The sequence below is a fragment of the Saccostrea cucullata genome, unplaced genomic scaffold (assembly GCF_032062105.1).
Source record: "Saccostrea cucullata isolate Sc308-1 unplaced genomic scaffold, CSIRO_AGI_Scuc_v1 ctg37, whole genome shotgun sequence".
NCBI lineage: Eukaryota > Metazoa > Mollusca > Bivalvia > Ostreida > Ostreidae > Saccostrea > Saccostrea cuccullata.
The window spans coordinates 207131-232998 of NW_026938868.1; the positions used below are offsets into that span (position 1 = coordinate 207131).

General features: G+C 35.3%; 2 protein-coding genes across 2 annotated transcripts; one reads left to right on the plus strand and one right to left on the minus strand.

The window, feature by feature from the left end:
- Nucleotides 1–500: 500 nt before the first annotated feature.
- On the minus strand, nt 501–7619 carry LOC134251569 (ubiquinone biosynthesis protein COQ4 homolog, mitochondrial-like). The gene is made up of 6 exons (XM_062733970.1): nt 7492–7619; nt 4938–5095; nt 3950–4046; nt 3302–3404; nt 2982–3205; nt 501–1242 (listed from the first exon to the last, which is right to left on the minus strand). Exons 1-6 carry the CDS (start codon nt 7617–7619, stop codon nt 1071–1073), a joined length of 882 nt encoding a protein of 293 aa, XP_062589954.1. The 3' UTR covers nt 501–1070.
- Nucleotides 7620–7738: 119 nt separating this feature from the next.
- LOC134251622 (glutathione hydrolase 1 proenzyme-like) lies at nt 7739–22325 on the plus strand. The gene is made up of 13 exons (XM_062734031.1): nt 7739–7864; nt 8179–8297; nt 8952–9143; nt 9464–9583; nt 10127–10224; nt 10381–10573; nt 10837–11009; nt 11160–11309; nt 11969–12108; nt 12517–12704; nt 14235–14475; nt 19122–19235; nt 20230–22325. Exons 2-13 carry the CDS (start codon nt 8182–8184, stop codon nt 20377–20379), a joined length of 1875 nt encoding a protein of 624 aa, XP_062590015.1. The 5' UTR covers nt 7739–7864; nt 8179–8181; the 3' UTR covers nt 20380–22325.
- Nucleotides 22326–25868: the final 3543 nt, after the last annotated feature.

Sequence of the window (25868 nt, forward strand, 5' to 3'; positions counted from 1 at the left end):
TTGGGGACATTATAAGAACAGAAGTGTTTGTATCAATATTAACCCCCACCCTAGTTTTACTGCTGAAAGATATTTTTCTCACTTCCATTCCTTCAACTAAAAGATTATTTTAATTAGAATATAATCTTTTTTTTTTTTAGCAAATAAACAAAAAAAAAATATATTGATAACTTGTAGTTTATTATTTACGCAAGAGAAATAAATACCAGAATTTATTTTGTATGAAAATCAAATAAGAACAATATTTTCTGCAAATTAGTCAAAACCAAAATATTAATACATGTAATCCTATAGACTTAATATGAATATTTTGTATCAATGCATACCATTTAATGAAATCTGAGATAAAAAGTCTTTGAATCTTGATTTTAAAGTTGTACTCACAACTTAGAGAAGTTCTCTATTTTTACAAGAAATTTGGTACTATTGGTATAATCATTTATACAAGTTGCATAAAAAAAGCTCTCCATCTGTATTCTTCCATCCATTTCATTCATCTTAACAGTCTATGATTGATTAATGTGGGAAAAGTTTTCTGTTGGCTGTAATTTGTAACTTCAGGCCTTTATTTATCAACACTGGCGACATTTTTAAGGGTTGTTTGTGGCGGTTATTGGAGGGGGTTCTATATTTAGCTGCTGGTGACATTTTTAAGGGTTGTTTGTGGTGATTATTGGAGGGGGTTCTATATTTAGCTGCTGGTGACATTTTTAAGGGTTGTTTGTGGCGGTTATTGGAGGGGGTTCTATATTTAGCTGCTGGCGACATTTTTAAGGGTTGTTTGTGGCGGTTATTGGAGGGGGTTCTATATTTAGCTGCTGGCGACATTTTTAAGGGTTGTTTGTGGCGGTTATCGGAGGGGGTTCTATATTTAGCTGCTGGCGACATTTTTAAGGGTTGTTTGTGGCGGTTATTGGAGGGGGTTCTATATTTAGCTGCTGGTGACATTTTTAAGGGTTGTTTGTGGCGGTTATTGGAGGGGGTTCTATATTTAGCTGCTGGTGACATTTTTAAGGGTTGTTTGTGGCGGTTATTGGAGGGGGTTCTATATTTAGCTGCTGGCGACATTTTTAAGGGTTGTTTGTGGCGGTTATTGGAGGAGGTTCTATATTTAGCTGCTGTCGGAATTCCTCCAGATTATCTTCCCAGTGCTCCTCCCAGTAAACCGCCATCAGGAACTTGGCATTCTGCCCATTTCTTATTGCCCAAGGGAGGTAAGTATCAAGATATTTCTTTGTGTGCCTAAAAAAGTAACATATTTAATGTATAACACATGTAGTATGGGAAATAATTCACATTCTGTTTAAGTTGAAGGAATACTGTGGTTTCATTAATATTCACCAATTTTCGAGGAATTGGTTGTTGAGCAGATCCACGAAATTTAATGTTCATTGAATTGAGAAATGTGTTATTCATTTGTATAGACAATGCTTTCTTCCACGAAATTACATATCCTCGAAAACATCTGTTTTACAAAATCCACAAAAAATTGATGACAACAAGAATTAATGAAACCACAGTACTGTATACAGTAAAACTTGGTTATAACGAAGTCACTGGGACCTGTGAAATTACTTCGCTATGTCCGTAATTCTTTATATCAGTACAAGGAATTTGTTAAATTTGTGTAGTTGGGGATACAAGATAACTTCACTATATCCGTGAATTCGCACTATTCATGTTCGTACTAAATGAGTTTTACTGTACACGGAAATTTTTTACCCATTTTATTTTCACCCCTTTCATCCTACTCACAGGTGGGCCAATTTAAAATGGGGCGAATTAATAAAAACAAGAGGCCCATGGGCCACATTGCTCACCTGAGCACTGTGGCTTGGAAAAAGTAGAATTTGTTTATTATTGAAAAGCTTAAATCCAAAAGTAGGCCCATGACCAATCATGGCTTTGCTATTCTTGAGAAGAAAATTTTTAAAGAATTTTCATAAATATTTCTATGTAAAACTTTGGTCGGCCATTGTGGCCCCGCCCTACCCCTGGGGATCATGATTTGAACAAACTTGAATTGACACTACCTGAGGATGCTTCCATATAAATATGATCAATTATGGCTTTGTTATTCTTGAGAAGAAGATTTTTAAAGAATTTTCCTATATATTTCTATGTAAAACTTTGGTCGGCCATTTTGGCCCCTCCCTACCCCCGGGGGTCATGATTTGAACAAATTTGAATCTACACTACCTGAGGATGCTTCCATATAAATATGATCAAAAATGGACTTGCTTTTCTTGAGAAGAAGATTTTTTAAAGAATTTTCCTATATATTTCTATGTAAAACTTTGGTTGGCCATTGTGGCCCCGCCCTACCCAAGAGGGTCATGATTTGAACAAACTTGATTCTACATTACCTGAGGATGCTTCCATATAAATATGATCAATTGTGGCTTTGTTATTCTTGAGAAGAAGATTTTTAAAGAATTTTCCTGTATATTTCTATGTAAAACTTTGGTCGGCCATTATGGCCCCGCCCTACCCCCGGGGGTCACAATTTGAACAAACTTGAATCTACACTACCTGAGGATGTTTCCCTATAAGTGTCATCTTTCCTGGCACAGTGGTTCTTGAGAAGAAGATTTTTAAAACATGCCACCAAATTTTCATTAATTCCCAATTATCTCCCCTTGAATGAGGGCATGGCCCTTCATTTGAACAAACTTGAATTCCCTTTACCCAAGGATGCTTTGTGGCAAGTTTGGTTGAAACTGGCCCAGCGGTTCTTGAGAAGAAGTCGAAAATGTGAAAAGTTTACAGACGGACAGACAGACATACGCCGGACAAAATGTGATCAGAAAAGCTCACTTGAGCCTTCGGCTCAGGTGAGCTAAAAACACAGTATGATTTCTTTATCAGAATTGAGACTGGGCGAATTTAAAAGGGGCCAAATTGTTTGCAACTGTGAAGTGCGAAAATAACATTGTATACAATAGTCTTCAAGAGCATGACCTTGTACAATGTAGACTTACTTTGGACCTAATCTGAGTGGCCCAAACAAAGCTCCCAGAACACACATGGGTAGGCCGGTCTGTAGGGCTTCCACCCACTTGACTGCCACTTCTCCAAGCATATGAGGGGGCATCCCTAGAATGGAGTGGAAGAGGTCATGAACCTGTCGATATCTTAACATGACATACTTCAGCTCTGGGTCATCCACAAAATGAATCGGTAATCTAGCATCTGGAGAAAAACCCTACAAGATATAAATGTAAAATATCATTTTTAGCAAAAGAATTATATTGATTTGAAAATCTGGTATGGTAAAGTGTTTTGTTAGTAGTAAACTTACATTTTTGCTGAGGAAATGCCAATATTTTTTCCCAAAAGTTCCCTCAGGTAAACTCCCAAGGTAGTCAATGGATACTGTGTTTGTATTAATGAGTGGCTGTTCCCTGAAATAGATAAATGGCATTTCATAACTTTAAAAATTTCATGTCAACTGAAAGGAATACTGGTATTGGTGACAAAAGGAATTGTATTTTATGGATTTTGTTTTTCTTCTGTACTTTTCGGTGAAAATGGTTGATTTAATTAATATATTGTCACTATGATCAGGAAAAATTCATTGAAATTATATACTCGATTCTTTTTTCATTACCAATATATAAAAATTATCATTTAAAATAATTATATTGGTTTGAAATTCTAACTTAAGCCTGTTTATGGTTTGGGGTCGGAATGACTGTAAATTCATAAAAATTATTAGAACAGTGGACTGTTTGAAAGAACAAACTTGGTATCTAAACATGGAAGGGACGTTGGAAAATGTCCAGACATCTCGGGTGTTACGGTATCATAATTGAGACTTGACAAGATTTCATGACATAGAAAAACAATGTCAAGATAAAGTTTACTGAGTGGTATTATGATACACAGGATCATCGGTGTGTAACGGGAGAGGAGAAAAATGCAGCAGACCAGACTGGGATATGCTTACTGAAGAATCCTTTGACCAGTTGGATCTGCCTCCATTTTCTGTTTGATAGAACGAAGAGCCCATGTTCCTGTAGTTTCACCAAGTGTGGCAATCATATCTATGACAAAGATTTAATCTTATCAACTTAGTTTATACAACTTTTACTAAGCTATTAAAAGAATAACTCAATACTAAAAAGAATAATTTCACTTGTAATAGAACAAGAGTCAAAAAATGTAATTCCTTTTAATTAGGGATGTCAACGAATAGTCGAATGGACCGACGATTGAATAATGAAACAACATTTGAATATTTAATAAATGCAAAAAATGAGGTGTAAAGGAATTCTAAACTCAAAACTGTATAGCGTCATTCCTAAAACCATTATAGCATCCGTTCTCAGATGAATAAGAGCTTAAACACAGTCACAGTATATAAATAAATTTCCACACTGTACAACTGGAAAGTACAGTAATTAAATACCGCCATGATTATTTCTCAATTACTGACCTTTTTTGTTATTGTGGTAAATTATGCAGTGCTTTACTGGACTTTGAAAATTATTAATTGGACTTGTACCAATTATAAATTTATTTATTACCTCTAAGAATGTTTAAATTATGCTATAGGAACACAGCATAGCCATGAAGTTTTGAAAGTTCGATAGTTATTAAAACAATAATCTACTCCTCTTTTCCAATTTATTTTAAATAAGCTTTAAAAACACAGCTGTCCTGACACTTCTCTAAGTGAACTAGAACAAAAATTTTGACATCCCTACTTTAAATAGACTTGAATTCTGAGCTATTGGGCCAATGGCAAACAACCTGCCAAGTTCTACTTCAAAAGTCTTTGCTCTAGAAGAATCCAGTTCAGGTTTATCCAGTGCCTTGTCTGTAATGTCTTCCTTTTGTTATTTCCAGAACACAGCAGAATTTAGTATCTCTGATCTTGTTGTAAAGAGAGATGCCAATTTTATTTGTTTTCAGTACAAGTTTTTAATAGTTACCATCTCTACTTGGATCCAGTAGGGACATTCCCGCTGACCCAATAGATAGAAGCACTTTCTGTAGATTAGACGTTGGAATGTGCCCCGGGTAGAGTTCATCGTATTCCAGTTTGCGCAATCTCAGCTGACCATTTCCATCTACATACATCCGGTCATCACTCTCTGCAAATGAAAAACAAGGAACAGTTGAATCAAAAGACACCTTTTTTTACTTTAATTAAAATATAAGTATCAAAGATTACAAAGTTCTCCTCTAAAAGTATATATCATAAAGCTCACCTCATTCATTATCTTTAAGTAAAGAGTGAAACAAGTATCACATCAATTGTATGTTCTGATAGTATGCATTCCTAGATGCATCAACCAAGCAAGTTTAGGTTTCATAGGGTTTTTTTTTTTTGGAAATGTCCCAAAAATTTTATTTGTTTCAATCATCTTGAAAATAAAGTCGGCTCATCCATAAAAGTCAGATGCTGCATCTGAAGCATGATTGGTAGTATTTATCTCTAGATGCAGCAACCCTGCAACTCTGATCCAGACAGAGCTTACAGTTACCCGGTACTTTGGAATGGACCTGCTTAATCAAAGAGCGGGACAGATTTAGCATCTGAAGCCAGTCTGGTAGTCTAAAGACATCATCCATGTCCAGATAAGCTTTTTGTAACTTGGGAATGGACATTCGCCAAAATTTAGCTCAGACACAGCAACTGAAACAAGTCTGGAAATGCTTATTGGTGCAACTATTGTCCAGACAGAGGGTGTAAAAGTTACTTGGGAATAGACTTGCTTTGAAAAGTGGTATGACAGCACCTGAAACAAGTTTGGTAATGGGCGTTTCTTGATGCTTCAATCATGCAACTAATAATGGGTCCAGGTTTGGCCTATAGTTACTCAGAGGACTGGCTTATAGTAACTCCGAAATGGACAGTTTTGAAAAGTAGGTTAGATCCGGCATTTGATGCAAGTCTGATAGTATGCATACCCCAGATGCATCATGATCTTCCATCCAACTTAAGTTGAGGTAGGAGTTCTGCTATTCAGCTAACTTAATTGGGATAACTTCAAAAGCATCATCCAAAGCAAATCTGGTAGAGTGTACCTAGGATGCATCATCCATGTAACTTTGGTCCCGGTAGTCACTTCAGAATGAATATGATCCAAGATGTAGGTCACTTCAGAATGAATATGATCCAAGATGTAGGTCAGGTTCAACATCCAAAGCAAGTCAAAGTGTGCATCCTTAGATGCCTCATCCATGCAACTGCAAATTTGGTCAAGAGAGAGCTTAAAATTACCTGGCAACGTACTTGCTTTGAAAAAAAAGGTCAGATCAATCCAGGGAATCTGAAAAGAAATTTTGCTTCATTCATTCAACTTTGATCAAGTAAGGCTTATACACTTGGGAATTTACCTGATCCAAAATGTAGGTCGGAATCTCAGATCCAGCATCCCAAAAAAGTATATGGAGGGACTTGATCAAAAATTTAGGTCAGATTCAGAATCTAGATGCATCATTCATGCAACCTAGGTCTTGATCGGACAAATAGTTAATTCTTGGGATAGTCTTACTTCAAAGGTGTAGGACAGATCAAGCATCTGAATTTAAACCAGTTGCACCTGTGGCGGTCAGCCAGGTTCAATCGCCAGTGGCCAGAGAGCTCAGTTGGTAGAGCATCTGACCGGAGTTTCGGGGGGCCCGGGTTCGAATCCTGGACTGGTCCGCTGCATTTTCTCCTCTCACGTTACATTTGGTACCGTGCCATGCCCTGGAACTGACAAGTGAGAGACCTGCCAAGGATGAGCCTGGGTTGAGGACTTTGGGGGCCAAAGACGTTTAAGGAGGGAGGAATGTGGCGGTCAGCCAGGTTCGATCACCAATGGCCGGATAGCTCAGTTGGTAGAGCACCTGACTGGAGTTTCAGGGGGCCTGAGTTCGAATCCCGGTCTGGTCCATTGCATTTTTTCCTCTCCTGTTACAAACTGTCCATGAACTTTGGTCCAAGTATACGGCTAATTATTACTTGATCCAAAACTTAAAGGTTAATCCTTTTCAGTCATTCGGCATTATTAGAGTATTTTGATAGATTTTGAACATTTAGAATGCATTGATGTCGAAAAGACCATGGGGAAAAAATTCCACCTCCCGGCCTACATATGTATATGACCCAAAATAATTAAAATGTTGTAATAGCAAGTTTGAGTTCTCCTGATCTGAGCAATTTTCTCCATTTTTTTATTTTATAAATCCATTCATTAAAAAATCATTTTCAATAATATCAGAGACCAATATACTTACTTAGTATAACGTTATTGGACACTGATAAAAATACATTTGATCAACAACATCACTAACACTTTTTTTTATGCTTCATTGTTTTATCTTTACACAGCCGCCACATTGATACTTAATTAGCCTAATTCGAAAGCAAATTTTATTAAGCTACATTTCACAAGATCAAGGAATATTTTGCTTCGGCTTGTTTTGTCAACCTTCACAACTAACACTGAGGAAATTCGAAACGTATTACTGAGGAAATTCGAAACACTTAGTAACTTGCCTTCTTCTTGGTTCTCCGTTGTCAGAGTCCTAGTGAATAGACTTAAACGAATCCTTGTTCTGTTCTGTCTTAACAGGCAATATCGTGAGAAAGTTAGACACTTCCGTAAATGGGTTCCACTCATAATTTTTTTAAAATTGATATAAGACCACAAGACCGTACGAGTTAACAAATTACGAAACTGCCTTAGTAAGACTTAATTAATTTTCCGCCAAAAATGAAAGTAAATAGAGTGAAATGTGAAATGTTGCAAAATCAAAGTTCCAAATTTCAAACTTACGGTTTTGTGCGATGACCAGTTTCACTTAGAGCTTTAGCAAAGCTTACATTAACTCGCATGCATGTATGTCAACTTAATTATTGTCAAATGTAAGTAATCAGGGTAAACATATCATGCTGCTCAATAAACATGATTAATATCGAATATTTTTTTTTTCCCTGACACAAGCTCAAACATTGCTCATCTTCTCTATCTTTTTATATTAATGTCATAAGGATGTCTTAAAATCTTTACAGTGTAGCTTTTATATGTTAAATGTGTTGTAAGTGAAAATATAAATGAATTTCAAAGAGATTGAATGTTCTGGTTACATGTAAAATTGCCACAAGTATTAACATGATTAAACAATTATAAATCAGATGAACATTGAAGCCAACCGGCATTTTATTCTTTTGGTGAACAGAATATGTCAGGAAGAGGTGACAGCCATCAGTACTCTCCCCTTTTACATGGGGATGAAGAGTTTATAAGCTATGATGACAAAGAATTGGAACAACAGTACTTTAGGCGAAGGAAGCTAAGGTATACTATATAGAGTTTCAGAAATGAAAACTGTAATTCTGTATAATTAGGTCACATTGACATTATAGTCAGAATCAATGTAGAGTCCATGATTTATCTTTAACGTGAAGCTCTTTATAGTCAAAATAAATGAGGCATCTGTAAATACACAGTTGTTTTATAGCTGATGCTTTTTGTATTTTTATGAGTATCCAGACTAGTGTCTGAAGATGGTCATTAACAGTATTTCTAATAGTCTTAAACCCTCCATGATGAATTGATTCTTCTAGGGCTGTATTATAAAGCCTTGAGAGACTCTAGGATGGGATGTGATTTGAAGGGGCCGGCCGGGGAAGCAAGCACAAGTTCCTTGACATGCAAAAATAGTCAGATGAAATTGTTCAGATGCACACACCATTTCAAAAACATTATACTTGGTTTTATTATAGTAACTATATTGTAGTACAAATTATGGGGGTACAGGTCCCCCATGCCTCCTGTTCTCTCAACCATTCCTGATTTAGATGCTACATTCGCCTTATTCCTTACTTAATCTTTTCATACATTTCAATCTGCACATAAGGCAGCAACAATATCTATCCATCGGCTTCCATCATTTGCAATTCTGGTGATGTTGTTCTAATCATGCCCTCTTTCTGTGTTTTAACTATATAGGAGAAGCAAGAGAGCATGTTGCCTGCTGATCCTACTCATAGCCGTTGCCACCATAGCAGCTCTGATTGCCATCATTCTTCTTCATGATAACAAAAGCAGCAAGTCTGATTTTCCAAGTTCAGGGACTAAACTTAGGAAATTTAAGAAGGCTGCCATAGCATCAGACAGCAAAGTGTGCTCAGATATTGGCGAGTATGTACAGTAAATAAACATACACAGTATCATAAAGAAAAAAAATGCATGTACATGTATTCTTTTTTCTTATTTTTTTTTCAGATTTTTGAAACGTTTGAATACGATCATATTCAGATCATAAAAAAAATCAGATTAAAACTGCATTTAAGGATACAAAGTATAATTATTAGGATGTAAACAATTTACAGTGAAACACTCTTATAACAAAGTTACTTTGCTGTAAGCATCAATTCTTTATTAGTATGTTCGCTATATTTTACTATATTGATATTTTTAAAATCTGTGTATTTTTTCTTTGTATTTCTACATTGCTATAGGGATATTTTACGTCGCGGTTCCTCAGTCGATGCAGCCATTGCTATATTGTTGTGCTATGGCGTGGTCAATCCCGTGAGCAGTGGGATAGGAGGAGGATTCTTTATGACAGTCTATGATAGGTATGTATCGGTAGATATTGTTGTTGGGGGGTCTATTTGACAGTCTATGATAGGTATGTATCAGTAAATGTTGTTGTTGGGGGGGGGGGATCTATTTGACAGTCTATGATAGGTATGTATCAGTAAATATTGTTGCTGTTCTTTTATTGTGGAGGGGGTATATTGTATCACTTTATATTGAAAATGGGGAAAGCTCTATTTGACAGTCTTTGATAGGTCATTTTATATATTGTTGTTCTTATATTGTGGCGGGGGTATCTTTTTATATTGATTAGAAAGGGGAGGGGCTCTATATGACAGTCTTTGATAGGTATGCATCCCTTTAAATTGTTGTTCTCATATTGGGGCACATACCAGGTATGTTAAAGAGTTCTCTATCAGAACTTAAAAATTGAGGTCATATTGGTACAGAGTTTGAGATCAAGATGGACTTGAGTTGAGCATATGAGAAGAAACACTTGATTATTTTTACTAGATGAGTGTTTTAGTCATTTATTCATTTACATTGTAAAGACTACTTCATGTTTTTTTTTTTATTTTCAGTAAAAAGGGCAATGCCGCAGTCATTAATGCAAGAGAAACTGCACCTTTGAGTTCCTCTGAAACTATGTATGAGGACCATGTCAATTCATCAGTATATGGTATGCTAAAAATAATATCAGTAATTTATCTATTTTTAAAGTAATCATGGGTACACATTAATTATATAAGACATCAAATAAGCCCCTCACATTATCTTGTATGGTATGCTCAAACAAAGATATTGAAATAAGTTTTTGTTCTCAATTTTAATGTAGGTGGACCTAGTATAGCTGTTCCAGGAGAAATCAAGGGGTATATGGAGGCATGGAAAAGATGGGGAAAATTACCATGGAAAGACTTGTTTACGAAGAGTATTGAATTAGCCAAAAATGGATTCCAAATCTCCAAACATTTGGCAGAAAAGATGGAGTCTGCAGAACATATTTTAAGACTAGATAAAGACACCTGGTACACAACTTCTCCATTGTAGAAATATTACTCTTTCAATTGCATATACAAAGTTGTCTTATGTGTTGTGTAGAATGTGAACACTGCTTATACTGAACATGCCTTTAATGAATTGACTCTTAAAGTAAAGTAAATCAAAATATTTTGTGAATATAAAGGATCTAACCAATTGTGTTTATAAAGAAGCAAAATCGTCTGTCCCTGGGACTTTGTTAGAATTGCATTTTACTGTTTATGCTACATGTACATTGGTCATTTTATAGGAAACACTACTCAGATCAAAAGACTGGGAAAATGTTGAAAGAGGGAGACTTGATTAAATTTCCAGAACTGGCAAAAACTTACAGGAATCTGGCAGAGAATGGTGGAGAAGCTTTCTATAATGTCACAGAGGGAAGTCTTGGTTACGATATACTGCAGGATCTCAAAGAAAAGAGTATGTTATAAAGAAATGGGCGAAAATGAAATAGTTGCTTAAAATTTCCTTGAACACTGTATATTTTTTCTCCTAATTATTGAGTGATTTGTAGATATATGTTCGGCCCCTTGTTCAATGTTGTTTAATTATGAATTGAATGTATTTTAGAATCTAACATCAGCGAGAAGGATCTCAGAGATTATACTGCCAAGTTTGAAGAGGCTTTGAAAGTAACACTGAGAGATGGCAGTGTTCTCTACAGCCCCAAACCACCGGCCAGTGGAGCTGTTCTCTCATTCATACTTAGTATATTGGATGGTAAATAAAACCTCTACAGTCCCAAACCAGTGGTTATTGTGCTTTTTTTTTATTGATTCTTAATTTGTGAAAACACTTGATTGATTCTTTGAACAATACTATGTTATGTTATATATCACTTAAAATTCATATGAAGTGCAAATATGCTGAACATATTAAAATCAATTCATATGAATTTTGTGTGATAGACTACCTGTTTTCGATATATGATTCTCATATACATGAATGTACATATGAAAACATTTGGTTTACATATCATATGATCTTCAAATGAAACTCACTTCATTTGAAATCATATGTGGCACATATGATATACATGTATACCATTAATTGTGAAAAAAAACTTGTGAGTTCATGTAAAGCAAGATATGTCTTTCTGATTTTGGGTTGTGGATTTGGCAAATGGGTGCCTTGTGTTACTTCAAACAAATCCTCTGTTATCATAGACATCTCATACTGTAATATTACCTCATTTTCTTTGACTAATAAAAGAGAATTTACTTGTTTTTGTATGCTGGTGTATTTTTCTCATATACAGTAAAGATTTACAGTGGTAATTATCTTCAATGACTTTCAAAGTAGCCAACTTAGATCTTTTAATCTAACCAATTTTTTCACTATATTTTGTCATGTTTTATGTTTTTTACTACACTGTATAGGTTACAACTTGACAGCTAAGGATCTACAAACAAAGGAGTCACGTCTTACAGCCTACCACAGAATGATAGAGGCCTTTAAATTTGCGTATGCTCTGAGATCAGACCTTGGAGATCCCGCCTTTGTTCCTAATGTTACTGAGGTACAGACAGTTTTATGTATTTTTAGCTCACCTGAGCCAATGCTTAAAGAATTTTAAATGGTCCCATCAAATAGGATGGGTTGTGTTAAATCTATAGTGAAAATACATACTTCTTTGCAAATTTGTTCCAGAGCATCCAGGAGCAAATCAAGTACAAATTTTATACTTCTGGACCATTTAGTCAAGTGTTTGGGTGCCTGGCAGGGTCCTATTAATTTGATTTGTACTAAACTGAAAGAAGTTACTCGTATTTCCCCTTTTCAGTTTCTCTTAGATAAATACAATTATTTTAATAAATATGAGTTTAATTGCATATTGACTTCCTGCTGTGTAACAGTAAAGAATATATGAAACAAAGAACATCTTCACCATACATTTTTTGTTCACCATACATTTTTTAATCTTTAGGTTGTGAAGAAGTTAACATCTACAGTGTATGCTGACAGAACCAGGAGGATGATATGGGATAACACAACACATAAGACCCCTTACTACGGTCCAGTGTTTGACCACAAGCTGAAAAGTAGTACTGCTCACCTGTCAGTACTGGGGGAGGATGGGATAGCTGTGTCAGTGACAACAACTGTCAATCTACTGTAAGTACACAGTGACAACAACATTCAATTTACTGTAAGTACACACAGTGACATCAATTGTCAATCTACTGTAAGTACACACAGTGACAACCACTGTCAATCTACTGTAAGTACACACTGTAACAACAACTGTCAATCTACTGTAAGTACACACAGAGACAACAACTGTCAATCTACTATTAGTACACAGTGACAAGAACTGTCAATCTACTGTAAGTACACACAGTGACAACCACTGTCATTCTACTGTAAGTACACAGTGACAACAACTGTCAATCTACTGTAAGTACACACAGTGACAACAACTGTCAATCTACTGTAAGTACACACAGAGACAACCACTGTCAATCTACTATTAGTACACAGTGACATCAATTGTCAATCTACTGTAAGTACACACAGTGACAACCACTGTCAATCTACTGTAAGTACACAGTGACAAGAACTGTCAAACTACTGTAAGTACACATAATGACAACAACTTTCAATATACTGTAAGTACACAGTGACAAGAACTGACAATCTACCATAAGCACACAAGTATTTTGGGAAGTGTGTGTGCTAGCGCGCATCATGAAATGTGAAGTGACAAGTCTGTGTGATTCACACACCAATAACTCACACAAAACTTAAAAACATTCCTTAAATAAATTGATAGGAACTCACATTTCATGTCAATTTCTTGTAAATTTATCAGTACTCACTTGTCAGAGCTTTGAAAAGATTGCATTGTAGTAATTTTAGTATTATCTATCAGTCTCACTGTCTGTGCTTACTAGTATTCATCATTGCTTTCTTATCATCTGTGCGAAAAAGATATCCAGTTTCAATGTCATTGACATCAGTTTCAATCTGTATTCATTATTGGTCTGTGCTTTGGCAAGGCTGGGGTTACATTGTATCAGTGGCTTTCACACCAACTAACAATCTTTGAATCATCACTCGGTTATCTTGGCTATGTGAGGATTGGGGCGATGAGTAACATTACATTAACTGTCTATCTGTTATAGGGGATTGTGGGAATTCAGCAGTACATGATCTGTGTAATGGAAAAGCTATAAACTATAGTAGCTGAAATTCAAGCACAATGTTTCAAGTAATTACATGTATTTTGATTTAATCAGAGATTAAATTATTGATACAGTATAATACTTGTGTACATTAACTTAAAGCTTTTGGTTCCCCATGCTGGCCATTGAAAATTTCCTTTTTATATCTATTTCTATTGACTTCTGTTGTCTCCACCTACATGTAGATCTTGTTCCCTTTCTTCAGCTTCCGTCCACTGAGTGTTCTTGGGACAATTTCCTTCCTGTTCTCTTAAGACTTTTTTGTTTGACTTGAATATGATGTTATTTACAAGATCCATCAGGGTATGTCCAATCTTTCATATCTTTTCAGAATCAGATTTTAAAAGTTTTTCTTCACTTCTTTTTATTTCTCTCATAAGTCTTCATTTGTTCAACTGGTAAATCCAATATACTAGAAAAGAACAAAAAAAAATTAATTGATAATTATCTGACTTTTCAGATTTGGTTCAGGGATTACAGGAAGACAGACAGGAATACTGTTTAATGATGAAATGGATGACTTTTCTTCCCCTAACATCACCAATGCTTTTGGAATCGCTCCCTCTCCCTCCAACTTCATCAAGCCTGGGAAGCGGCCACTGTCATCCATGTGTCCTGCGGTCCTGGCAGACAAGACAAAGAAAGTGAAGATGGTAGTGGGCGCTGCAGGTGGATCCAGAATTACGACTGCCACAGCTTATGTAAGGGTTGATACTGAAAGTACAAAAGAGTACAGATAATGTATGGGTTGATAATGAATATCGTAAAAGTTTAGGCTAAATCCAGAGTTTGCAATATAACTTTGAATTTGATTTTTAGCTCTACTGGTCAGAGACCAGAAGAGCTTATGCGATAGTAAGGTGTCCGTCGTCCGTCCTTCTGTCTGTCTGTCTGTCCGTCTGTCTGTAAACAATTTTTCAAAATGCTACTCCTCCTACAGTTGTGGTCTGATTTTATTATAACTTTGCACACAAGTAAACAACACTAAGATACATAAAATAGTGCATCGGTTTTTGATTTCGATGAACGATGTTGCCATGGTTACTAAAAATAGAAATTTCTGTGAAATTCCTTTAAAATGCTATTTCTCCTAATGTTTTGCTCTGATTTCAGTATTACTTGGCAGACAAGTAGACTACACTAAGATACATAGAATAGTGCTTCGCTTTTTGATTTTGATGAACAATGTTGCCATGGTTACTAAAAATAGAATTTTCTGTGAAATTCCTTTAAAACGCTATTTCTCCTACAGTTTTGGTCTGATTTCAATATTATTTGGCACAATAGTAGACTACACTAAGATACATAAAATAGTGCATCGAATTTGGATTTCGATGAACGGTGTTGCCATGGTTACTAAAAATAGAAATTTATGTGAAATAACTTTGAAAAGCTACTCCTCTACAGTTTTGGTCTGATTTCAGTATTACTTGGCACACAAGTAAACTACAATAAGATACATAGAACAGTGCATCGGTTTTTGATTTCGATGAACGGTGTTGCCATGGTTACTAAAATAGAATTTTCTATGAAATAACTTTAAAACGCTACTCCTTCTACAGTTTTGGTCTGATTTCAATATAATTTGGCACACAAGTAGACTACACTAAGATACATAGAATAGTGCATGGCTTTTTGATTTCGATGAACAGTATTGCCAAGGTTACTGAAAATAGAATTTTCTGTGAAATTCCTTTAAAACGCTACTCCTCCTACAATTTTGGTCTGATTTCAATATAACGTGGCACACAAGTAGACTACACTAAGGTACGTAAAATAGTGCATCGGTTTTTGATTTTGATGAACGGTGTTGCTTTTGTTATTAAGATAGAAATGTCCGTGAAATTCCTTTAAAACGCTAATTCTTCTACAGTTTTGGTCTGATGGCAATGACTTCTTTTCTCATCCTCTGTTATAAGTACAAACCAGTAGAGCTACAGTCTCGACAGAGACTTCTGGTTATACTTGAAGCATAGAAAGCCCAAAAAGTGTGATTTTTTTTAGAATAATCAATTTCTGAGTAAAGATTTAGGCCAGTATCAGTTACAGATAATTCACACAGTTGGGGACACAATTTAAGAGCCCTCTCTACACTGCACACAAAAGAGATTCTGATTCTGATTCTATATTATTTTTTTTGCAGTTAGAGTTACTGCCCTTAGATTTTAATTCTGAAAAATAAAAATTATGGACAAAATCTGAAGCTTTTGTTTGGGCTGATTTTGACAGTACATAAGAAATCAGCTCATGTATGTGTTGACACTAACAGAACAAAAAAATACAGCTTTCTTAATACAGTTTAAAATAATACAGCTTTTGTATGAGTTGATACTAACAGTACAAAAGATGAGAAATCTTAAAAGTTAAAGCTAAAACATGAGTTTTCGTCCCAGCTATGGATTTGGGGTTTTTTAATACTTGAAGCAAAGAAAGACAAAAAAATTCACCGAATTTATTATCCCCTACAACTTTTAGTCCTAATAAAGTGATTTAGAGATGTGTGTGTGGTGAAAAGGAGTAAGTTTTGAGTTCAAGGGAAATAACAAAAGTGTATTGCTTCAATACAATTTAGAATGAAACAAGCTAATTCAGAGAATTCGTGTCCCCCGCTTAGGGAAAAAGTCGGCTCCCCCTGACTGAATTTGTAGAATTATTAAATGTATACATGTATACTGAAGGAAATAAAATACATGTATGTCAATAGGCATATAAAGATTTGATTGCTTATTCTTTATTATGTGTATAGAAGATTTTTTTATATGGAATATTTATCACACTGTAATGATGATTTTATAACCTCATAAATTTTTCATTTTACATGCTGAATACTATCATTTAGTAAAAAAAAAAAATATTTAAAAAAAAAAAAAAAAAAGAAAGCTTCGACCGAGAGTCGATCTCGGGACCTCGCACATTTGAAGCGAGAGACATAACCACCAGACCACGGAGTCGCTTTACTTAGAGTGAAGTATATGCAGAACTGAAGTCACATACATGTATATATTCATGTTTTCATGTTCGGTATTCTCAAAACTTTACACAATCCATGGTGTTTGATTTATTTAGCCTTTATCAAACAGTTATAATAGATGTAATAAGAACATCAAGTCCGCCGAGAACCTGTTTTATACGCAATAACTCTCCTCATGCCCCTGCGCTAAAAATAGCGACATGTAATACTATAAATACTAATAAAACAAACGGGGCGGGGCACTTGAGAGGGGCGAGAGACGTCCTAGGGAGTTTTGGTATAAAATGACATTGCATAAGCTCAAAATCTTCTTGAAATATCGCCCGGAAATGATAATGTTACACACAGACAGAATGTATAAATTTACGACCTTGAACTTTGACCTTTTGACCTCAAAATCAATAGGGGTCTTCTTTAGGCCACAGGGAGTTGTTATGTAAAATTTCATTGCGATGGCTCAAATGATTCTAGAGATATCGTGTGGAAACGAAAGTGTTTTAACAGACAGAATTTGCTTATTTATGACCTTGACCTTTGACCTTTTGACCTCAAAATCAATAGGGGTCTTCTTTAGTCCATAGGGAGTTGCTATGCTAACTTTCATTGCAAAAGCTCAAAGGGTTCTCGAGATATCGTGTGGAAACGAAAGCGTTACAGACAGACAGAAAGACGGACGGACGGACGGACGGACAGACGGACGGACAAACCCAAATTAATATCCCCCACTTTTCAAGCGGGGGACAAAAAATAGTCATTATATGAGCATTCATAAGAGATGCTAGATGACAAGAGAGAACGATTGAACAAGACAAATTTATCATGTCTCATTTTGAGATACTTGTAGCTTGCAATTGAAAAGAAAATTCTACTCATGGAGAGTTTAGAACAATTACATCTATGCGTTGCTGATATATAAACTTTGTTAGCTCACCTGAGCCGAAGGCTCAAGTGAGCTTTTCTGATCACATTTTGTCCTTCGTCCGTCCGTCTGTCCGTCTGTAAACTTTTCACATTTTCGACTTCTTCTCAAGAACCAATGGCCAATTTTAACCAAACTTGGTACAAAGCATCCTTGAGTGAAGAGGAATTTAAATTGTTAAAATGAAGGGCCAAGTTCCCTTACAAGGGGAGATAATCAAGAAAAGACAAAAATAGGGTGGGGTCATTAAAAAATCTTCTTCTCAAGAACCACTGGGCCAGGAAAGCTGAAACTTACGTGGAAGCATCCTTCAGTAGTGTAGATATTAATTGTTAAAATCATGATCCCCGGGGGTAGGGCGGGGCCACAATAGGGAATCCATGTTTTACATAGAAATATATAGAACAAATCTTTAAAAATCTTCTTCTCAAGAACCACTGGGCCAGGAAAGCTGAAACTTATGTGGAAATATCCTTGGGTAGTGTAGATATTAAATTGTTAAAATCATGACCCCCGAGGGTAGAGCGGGGCCACAATAGGGAATCCATATTTTACATAGAAATATTTAGAACAAATCTTTAAAAATCTTCTTCTCAAGAACCACTGGGCCAGGAAAGCTGAAACTTATGTGGAAACATCCTTGGGTATGTAGATATTAAATTGTTACAATCATGACCCCCGAGGTTAGGGCGGGGCCACAATAGGGAATCCAAGTTTTACATAGAAATATATAGAACAAATCTTTAAAAATCTTCTTCTCAAGAACCACTGGGCCAGGAAAGCTGAAACTTATGTGGAAACATCCTTGGGTAGTGTAGATATTAAATTGTTAAAATCATGACCCCCGGGGGTAGGGCCGGGCCACAATAGGGAATCCCATGTTTTACATAGAAATATATAGAGCAAACCTTTAAAAATCTTCTTCTCAAGAACCACTGGGCCAGGAAAGCTGAAACTTATGTGGAAACATCCTTGGGTATGTAGATATTAAATTGTTACAATCATGACCCCCGGGGGTAGGGCGGGGAATAGGGAATCCAAGTTTTACATAGAAATATATAGAACAAATCTTTAAAAATCTTCTTCTCAAGAACCACTGGGCCAGGAAAGCTGAAACTTACGTGGAAGCATCCTTGGGTAGTGTAAATATTAAATTATTAAAATCATGACCCCCGGGGGTAGGGTGGAGTCACAATAAGGAATCCAAGTTTTAGGTAGATATATTTAAAGAAAAATCTTTTACGAATCTTTTTCTTAAAAACTTTTGGGCCTGTAAAGCTGAAACTTATGTGGAAGCATCCTGCATGTGGTAGTGTAGATTCTAAAGTGTTAAAATCATGAAAAGAAAGTGGGTAGGGGCACGATAGGTATAGCAAGAGGGATAATCTGGTAAAGAACTGCATCACCCAAGTTACTCAGGTGAGCGATGTGGCCCATGGGCCTCTTGTTTTTCTAAGGTTGCTGCCCATGTTTTGTGGTTTGGAGACAATATCAAGGAAGCCATTGATGCCAGGAGACTACATCACCAGCTTATTCCACAAACAGTGTACCATGAACCAGATTTTCCAAAGGTAATGTATAAACCATTTTCTGGTTTGATAATACTCTTTTGGACAGCGAGACTGGGATGGGGGTGGGTGTTCTGGTTTCCCCTCCCTCCAAAGGATATTTAGTACTGACATTTAAGTGGGACTGACCCTCTGATTAGAGAACTTTACAAGTAATTAGTCCTTAAATGTCTAAAAGTTTGTCTTACCAGAGTTTAGTAATGCCTAATGGAGACCATTCAATGAAAACCAATGCAAGATAAGGTACAAAGTTTGACTATGGTTTCTCTTAAATCAAAAACATTTGCAGCTTTTAACTTTCACTCGAAAAAGTAAGCACTGCTTTTAACATAAAATTTATATGAGAATGTACAAGTGGTAAAACTGTGTGTAGTCTTGGGTCTTACTTCATACCTTTGTGGTGTCGGTAGTGTAGTGGTTAAAGTGCTGGACTCCAAACCGAAAGGTTGTGAGTTCAAATCCTGGCCGCGGCAAGTCGACGTTGTGTCCTTGGGAAAGGCACTTTACACGAATTTCCTTACTCCACCCAAGTGTAAAAGGGGTACCTGGCTATAGACAGTGAAAGATATGAAAGATTCTGGATTGTTATGGTCTGCTGGGTAATAATGTATTGTAAAGCGCTTTTATAGCATTTATGCAAGAAAGGCCCTACATAAAAAACAATCATTATTATTATTATATAACTGTTGCATAGATCACCAAATTTTCATGACACTTTATTTTCCAAGATGAATATACATGTATCATGTTTCTAAGAAAGAATAATTTCAAATATTTAGGGTTGTTTTTGCACATACCATTACATTATACAGACTGCACATGTATATATTTAGAACATGTAATGTGAGCTTTTGATGTTGTGAAATAAAAATAGCAAAAATGATGTAACTTGGAAATTTCGCTATTTTTGTGTTTGTCAAATTGAAGATTCAAAAATGTAACATATATTATGAAACCCTGTATGAGAAGTAAAACTTAAACAGTTTTTTTTTTTCAGTTCTACCTTGATGGTCTACAGGCTAAGCATCACAATATATCAGAAGAGGCTTTAGGGAATTCAATTGTTAATGGAATTGTTCAGGATGAGAATGGAATTTATGCGAATAATGATTTTCGACGGCCTGGTGGTAGTTCAGCAGGGTGGTAAAGCTCAGATTTCCAAGATGAAATCCACTCCTAGTTTTATTTACAATATTTATTCAAAGAATATTTGTTTGTTATGAATATACTCCTGTTAAATGAATAATTATTATCATTATTTGGGGGGATGGATAATTTTTGTTGTTTTTTTTGCTATGAAGAGACCAATGCAATAAATTCATGTCCTTCACAAAATGCAAAATTTCTAATAGAGAGCAACTTAATATTTTTTCCACCATAAAATCAAATTCCAATGAACCTTTTTTTCTTTGTACTTCTAACATCCAATGAGTTTACTGTGTTTTAATTAGTAATTGATCTTAGTTCATTTACTTTATTTACATCTGATTTCACTTATTTATTGTCATTTGAATCAAGTTGTGATTATATTTATTTTTATAGATATATTTACTTAGGATGGTAAATGTAACCATGAAGTCTCTTGTTAGCTCTACTGGTCAGAGACCAGAAGAGCTTATGCGATAGTAAGGTGTCCGTCGTCCGTCTAGCTGTCTGTCTGTCCGTCTGTCTGTAAATAATTTTTCAAAACGCTACTCCTCCTACAGTTTTGGTCTGATTTCAATATAACTTGGCACACAAGTAGACTACACTAAGACACATAAAAGAGTGCATCGGTTTTTGATTTTGATGATCAGTGTTGCCATGGTTATCAAAAATAGAAATTTCTGTGAAATTCCTTTAAAATGCTACTCCTCCTACAGTTTTGGTCTGATTTCAATATAACTTGGCACACAAGTAGACTACACTAAGACACATAAAGGAGTGCATCGGTTTTTGATTTTGATGATCAGTGTTGCCATGGTTATTAAAAATAGAAATTTCTGTGAAATTCCTTTAAAATGCTACTCCTCCTACAGTTTTTGTCTGATTTCAATATAACTTGGCACACAAGTAGACTACACTGAGACACATGAAATAGTGCATCAGTTTTTGATTTCGATGAACGGTGTTGCCATGGTTACTAAAAATAGAAATTTCTGTGAAATTTCTTTAAAATGCTACTCCTCCTACAGTTTTGGTCTGATTTCAGTATAACTTGGCACACAAGTAGACTACACTAAGATACATAATGTAGTGCATTGGTTTTTGATTTCGATGAACGGTATTGCCATTGTTACTAGAAATAGAACACTACTCCTACAGTTTTGGTCTGATGGCAATGGCTTCTTTTCTCAATCTTTGTTATAAGTACAAACCAGTAGAGCTACACTCTCGACAGAGACTTCTGGTTTATTATTGTTTTTATTTGGTTTCATTAAAATTCACTCATTAAACACCTGTCAGAATTATTTAAGTTTTATTGGATCATTGGAAAACGTGTCTCTGTACAATGAAAATTTACTGGTAAACTTTAATATAAATGTATATATATATATATATATGTTAAATAGAATTTATTCAAATTTACAAACCATACACAAACTTTGTCTCTATAAAATTATTTTTGTAATTTTCCTATGATTAACTTAGACTTATATAGAGTGTACTTTATACCAATTTACTATGAAGATCATTCTTTCAGTTTTTTAACTATTACGGTAAATACAATACTTTCTGGTAAAGTTTATGAATAGGTAAATAAGTCAGTGTTTGTACAGTATGTCATTTATAATTGATTTTGAATTTATTGTAACACAGTGACTGGGAAATTTTATGAAAATATAATTGTGTTTTTTTTTATTTTCAAATTGTTCAAAAGCAGAAGTGTTTTGTGTTTTTACTATGTTTACAGATATTTACCCATTGTTGTTTTTTTCTTTTAACAAACTGTGATGCAATGGATTAAACAATATCACAATCTCATAAAACATGAAAATGTCACAGCATTGAGAGTAACAAAAGTAGTGTCTTTTCTGGGTAGAAAAAACAAAATATTCTTTAGTGTAAAAAATAACTTCGTCTTGTCTGAAAGCTCTAGTTTTGTGAATTATCAATTTGTTTCTTGGTCTTTCAAACTTTAAGCTTCATCTTTGAGAAGAAGATTTTTTAAACATACCATCAGATTTTCACTATTTCTCAATTATCTCTCCTTAAATAAGGGCGTGGCCCTTCATTTGAACAAACTTGAATCCCCTTCACCTAAGGATACTTTATGCCAAGTTTGGTTGAAATTGGCCCAATGGTTCTTGAGAAGAAGTGAAAATGTAAAAAGTTAACGACGACAACGACGACAGACAACGGACAAATTTTGATCAGAAAAGCTCACTTGAGCCTTCGGCTCAGGTGAGCTAAAAATTGGTGTATGAACACATGATTCTCAGGACTCTTTAACAGCTGAAATTTTCTTGCTTAAAAATGAATGTACATGTATCGGTATATCATACTCCTCTGCAAAGTCCTTTGACTTGTTAACATCACTGAGCATTCTCCTCTTTTATTGTTATGATTGATCACAAACATGAATCAGTCAGTATAATGCTCCTGGGCTTCGGGATGTGGTATCTTTACATTACATTTATCTTCAGTCTAGTAATGAAACTTTTTTGAGAATTTTATTTGGTAAGGATGATCATTTATCTATCCCAAAAGAGTGACATGAAAATCAACATACAAGCTAGCTTGGTTTTTTCAGTTCCATTCTGTCTGCTAAAAAATTAATATTGACCCCAGTGCTATCAATTCATATTTTTTTCTCCACTAATGAGGGTCGCCCGCGTAGTGCAGTGGTTAAAGCGTCTTCTCTAGAGTCGCTGAGTAAGGAGCTTATCCTTTTGTCGCGGGTTCGAATCCCACTGTGGGACGGGGAGACCGGTCCTTCGGATGAGGCCATATAAACCAAGGTTCCAGTAGGTGCTGGCTCAGAAAAAAATCCTCTGCTCAATGGCTGTAAGTGCTGAGTATAGGCCACCGACAAGTGGTGGCGTCTCCATGTGAGTGAAAAGTTCGAGAGAAAGACTTAAACAACATACAGTCAATCAACTTAACGAGCATCAAGTCTTCCTTAATCAAATATTGCAGTGTAAAGCTCTAGAAATACAGCATTAAACACTATGCACCCGGTGGCAACAAAGATAAAAAAACATTCTTAGCATATAGGTCACAGTCAAGGTCACAAGTTCATTGAACTTGGTGTCATTTGAAAGAACTTGATTTGTGAAGAATGCATACCAAATATGAAGTCTCCATCTCTCATGGTTAAAAATTATGGTGAAGGTTCAAAAAAGATAATTTTAGCATATAGGACACAGTCAAGGTCACAGGGTCAGTGACCTTGATATCATGTGAAAGTGCTTAACTAGTGGAGTATGCATGCCTAATATTAAGTCTCTATCTTTTTTCTTTCAAAGTTGAAGGTTAAAGTTTGCCGACAAAAAAGCTATATTTAGCATATAGGTCACTGTCAAGATCACAAGGTCATTGACCTTGGTGTCATTTGAGGGAGATTAATTAGTGGATTATGTATACCAAATATGAAATCTCTTACGTTCATGGTTCAAAAGATATGGCGAAGGTTAAAGTTTGCAGACAGACAGACAGGACAAAAACAATATACGCCTCGGAGCTTTCGACCCGGGAGCATAAAAATGATATTATCACAGTCATAAAAAAGATGCCAATGTTAATTTGTATACAGTAGATGTACTTTTTTCCGCGTGGTATTAATTTACGCTATGTAGTATGTACGCGGTCACAAATTTTCTGCGGAAATTTGTCCAAGCGTACTTAATATACATGTAAGGTACAGTGTATATAGGGACAGTTTAAGAAATCTGTGTAATTTTCTACCTGCGAATTAAACAGAAATTGAGATTCCACGGAAATATGACATCGTGGAAAAAAGCACGTCTGTAGTACCCATATCATGTTGTAAATTTTGAATTTACTAGGGGGAGGTAAATGCAAAATTTACAACTAAATTTTGCATTTACCTCCTCCTAGTAAATTCAAAATTTACAACATGATACCCATATAAAGTTTATTAAAAAAATCTTTTTTTGAAATTTAACCAAACATAAATTTTGCAGTCAAGGTCAAGGGAATTCTCGTCGTAAAAAATATCGATGCAATTGAATATAGCTTTCAACAATGTGTATCGGTATTTAAGTTTTGATTAAATTTTCTGGAAATGTTTCCTTGAAACTGAGTCCAATAGCATTTTCCGATAAGTGACTTTAAGGACAAAGGAAAGGCCAAGGTCAATAAATGCTGATGAAGTTGAATAGCTCTTAAAGATTTAATAAAAATAGCCTATTTTTCTTTGAAATTAAAATAATAACTAATTTAAGAAAGTAAGGTCAAGGTCAAAGCCTTAAGGAAAGATCAATCAGAAAATGCTGATGCACTTTGAATAGAACTCGTCAATATGCACCATTATATTTTGATAAAAGTATCTTGAAGAGTTTCTTTGAAACTGAGCTAGCCTAAACCATGCTTTATGCTCACAAATGCATATAATGTATGAAATGGTACACTTTGGATTTTTGTATGTCAGAGATAAAAACATTATCTTTTTTTTTTATTCCCAAAAAACTTACGCAAAATAAAAACTACAAATCTACCCTTTTTTTGCAAAAAATTCCAAAACGCTCCCCAAAAAGACCGGATATACGGTAAATAGTCTAACTCGACCCCCCCCCCCCCCCCCCCCCCCCGTATCCCGAATCAAATGATCGTCCCTTAAATGTGGATCAAACTCGATGATACACAGCTCAGATATGTTGGTACCCAAACGAAAGGTCTTGCTACAAGGCATACACTAGTGAAATAGCCATAGCTCCAACCAACCCCCCAAAATAATAAGCAAGGTTTTTTTGCGGACAAACAGACAGATGAACGGAAAGAGCTAAAGATATATGCCCCTTAGTCTTCGATTTGCGAGTATGACATGGGGCGAGAAATCATTTTTCAGCGAGTTAGCGTAGATTTGATTTAGCGCTATCTGAATGTTCTAGTTATAAATAAAATATGATAAGACATTTAGTGATGTACTTGATTTACCGGACGCTGCTTTCCGCCAAAATCGGTAAATAGAACTAACGTAGAACTATCGACCAAAGGAAAGACTGTTTTTTTTTTTTTTTTTTTGCTAACAGTGTCATTGTAATGACCATATAATTTGAGAAATATTGACTTTAAACGAAATTGTTGGAATCCCTTTTTATCAACAATCATATAATGGTACCCTTGTATCATCAGCTTATTCATCATTTGTCTGTATTGTTAGTATCTATAGAAATTCCGATAGATTGTTGGAGGACCTTGTCAAGAAAATCAGCAAAATAAGTGAAGATGACCAATGGCGATGTCATGGCATAAAAATTGTTTTATACATTAATATTTATAAATACAGGTGTCATCAATCATGGCTTACCTGCTTTTGGGTTTTTTAAAGATATTTTCTATATATTTCTCAATTTGATCCCCAATTTTGGCCCAATCATACCCCTGGAAGTCATAATTCTTATTTCTTAGTTGGAGAAGGGTATGTAACCATTCATTTGAAAACACTTGAATTCCCTTTAATCAAGGATTCTC

Bases quoted from the DNA above. Each gene is read 5' to 3' on its own strand.
- LOC134251569 (XM_062733970.1), bottom strand. From the start codon at position 7,619: ATGAGTGGAACCCATTTACGGAAGTGTCTAACTTTCTCACGATATTGC. The intron at 4,047-4,937 runs GTAACTATTAAA...TCTTTGTCATAG, and splicing joins ACTGGATCCAAGTAGAGATG to ATATGATTGCCACACTTGGT. The intron at 3,405-3,949 runs GTAAGCATATCC...TATCTATTTCAG, and splicing joins ACTGGTCAAAGGATTCTTCA to GGAACAGCCACTCATTAATA.
- LOC134251622 (XM_062734031.1), top strand. From the start codon at position 8,182: ATGTCAGGAAGAGGTGACAGCCATCAGTACTCTCCCCTTTTACATGGG. The intron at 12,109-12,516 runs GTACAGACAGTT...TTTAATCTTTAG, and splicing joins TTGTTCCTAATGTTACTGAG to GTTGTGAAGAAGTTAACATC. The intron at 19,236-20,229 runs GTAATGTATAAA...TTTTTTTTTCAG, and splicing joins ATGAACCAGATTTTCCAAAG to TTCTACCTTGATGGTCTACA.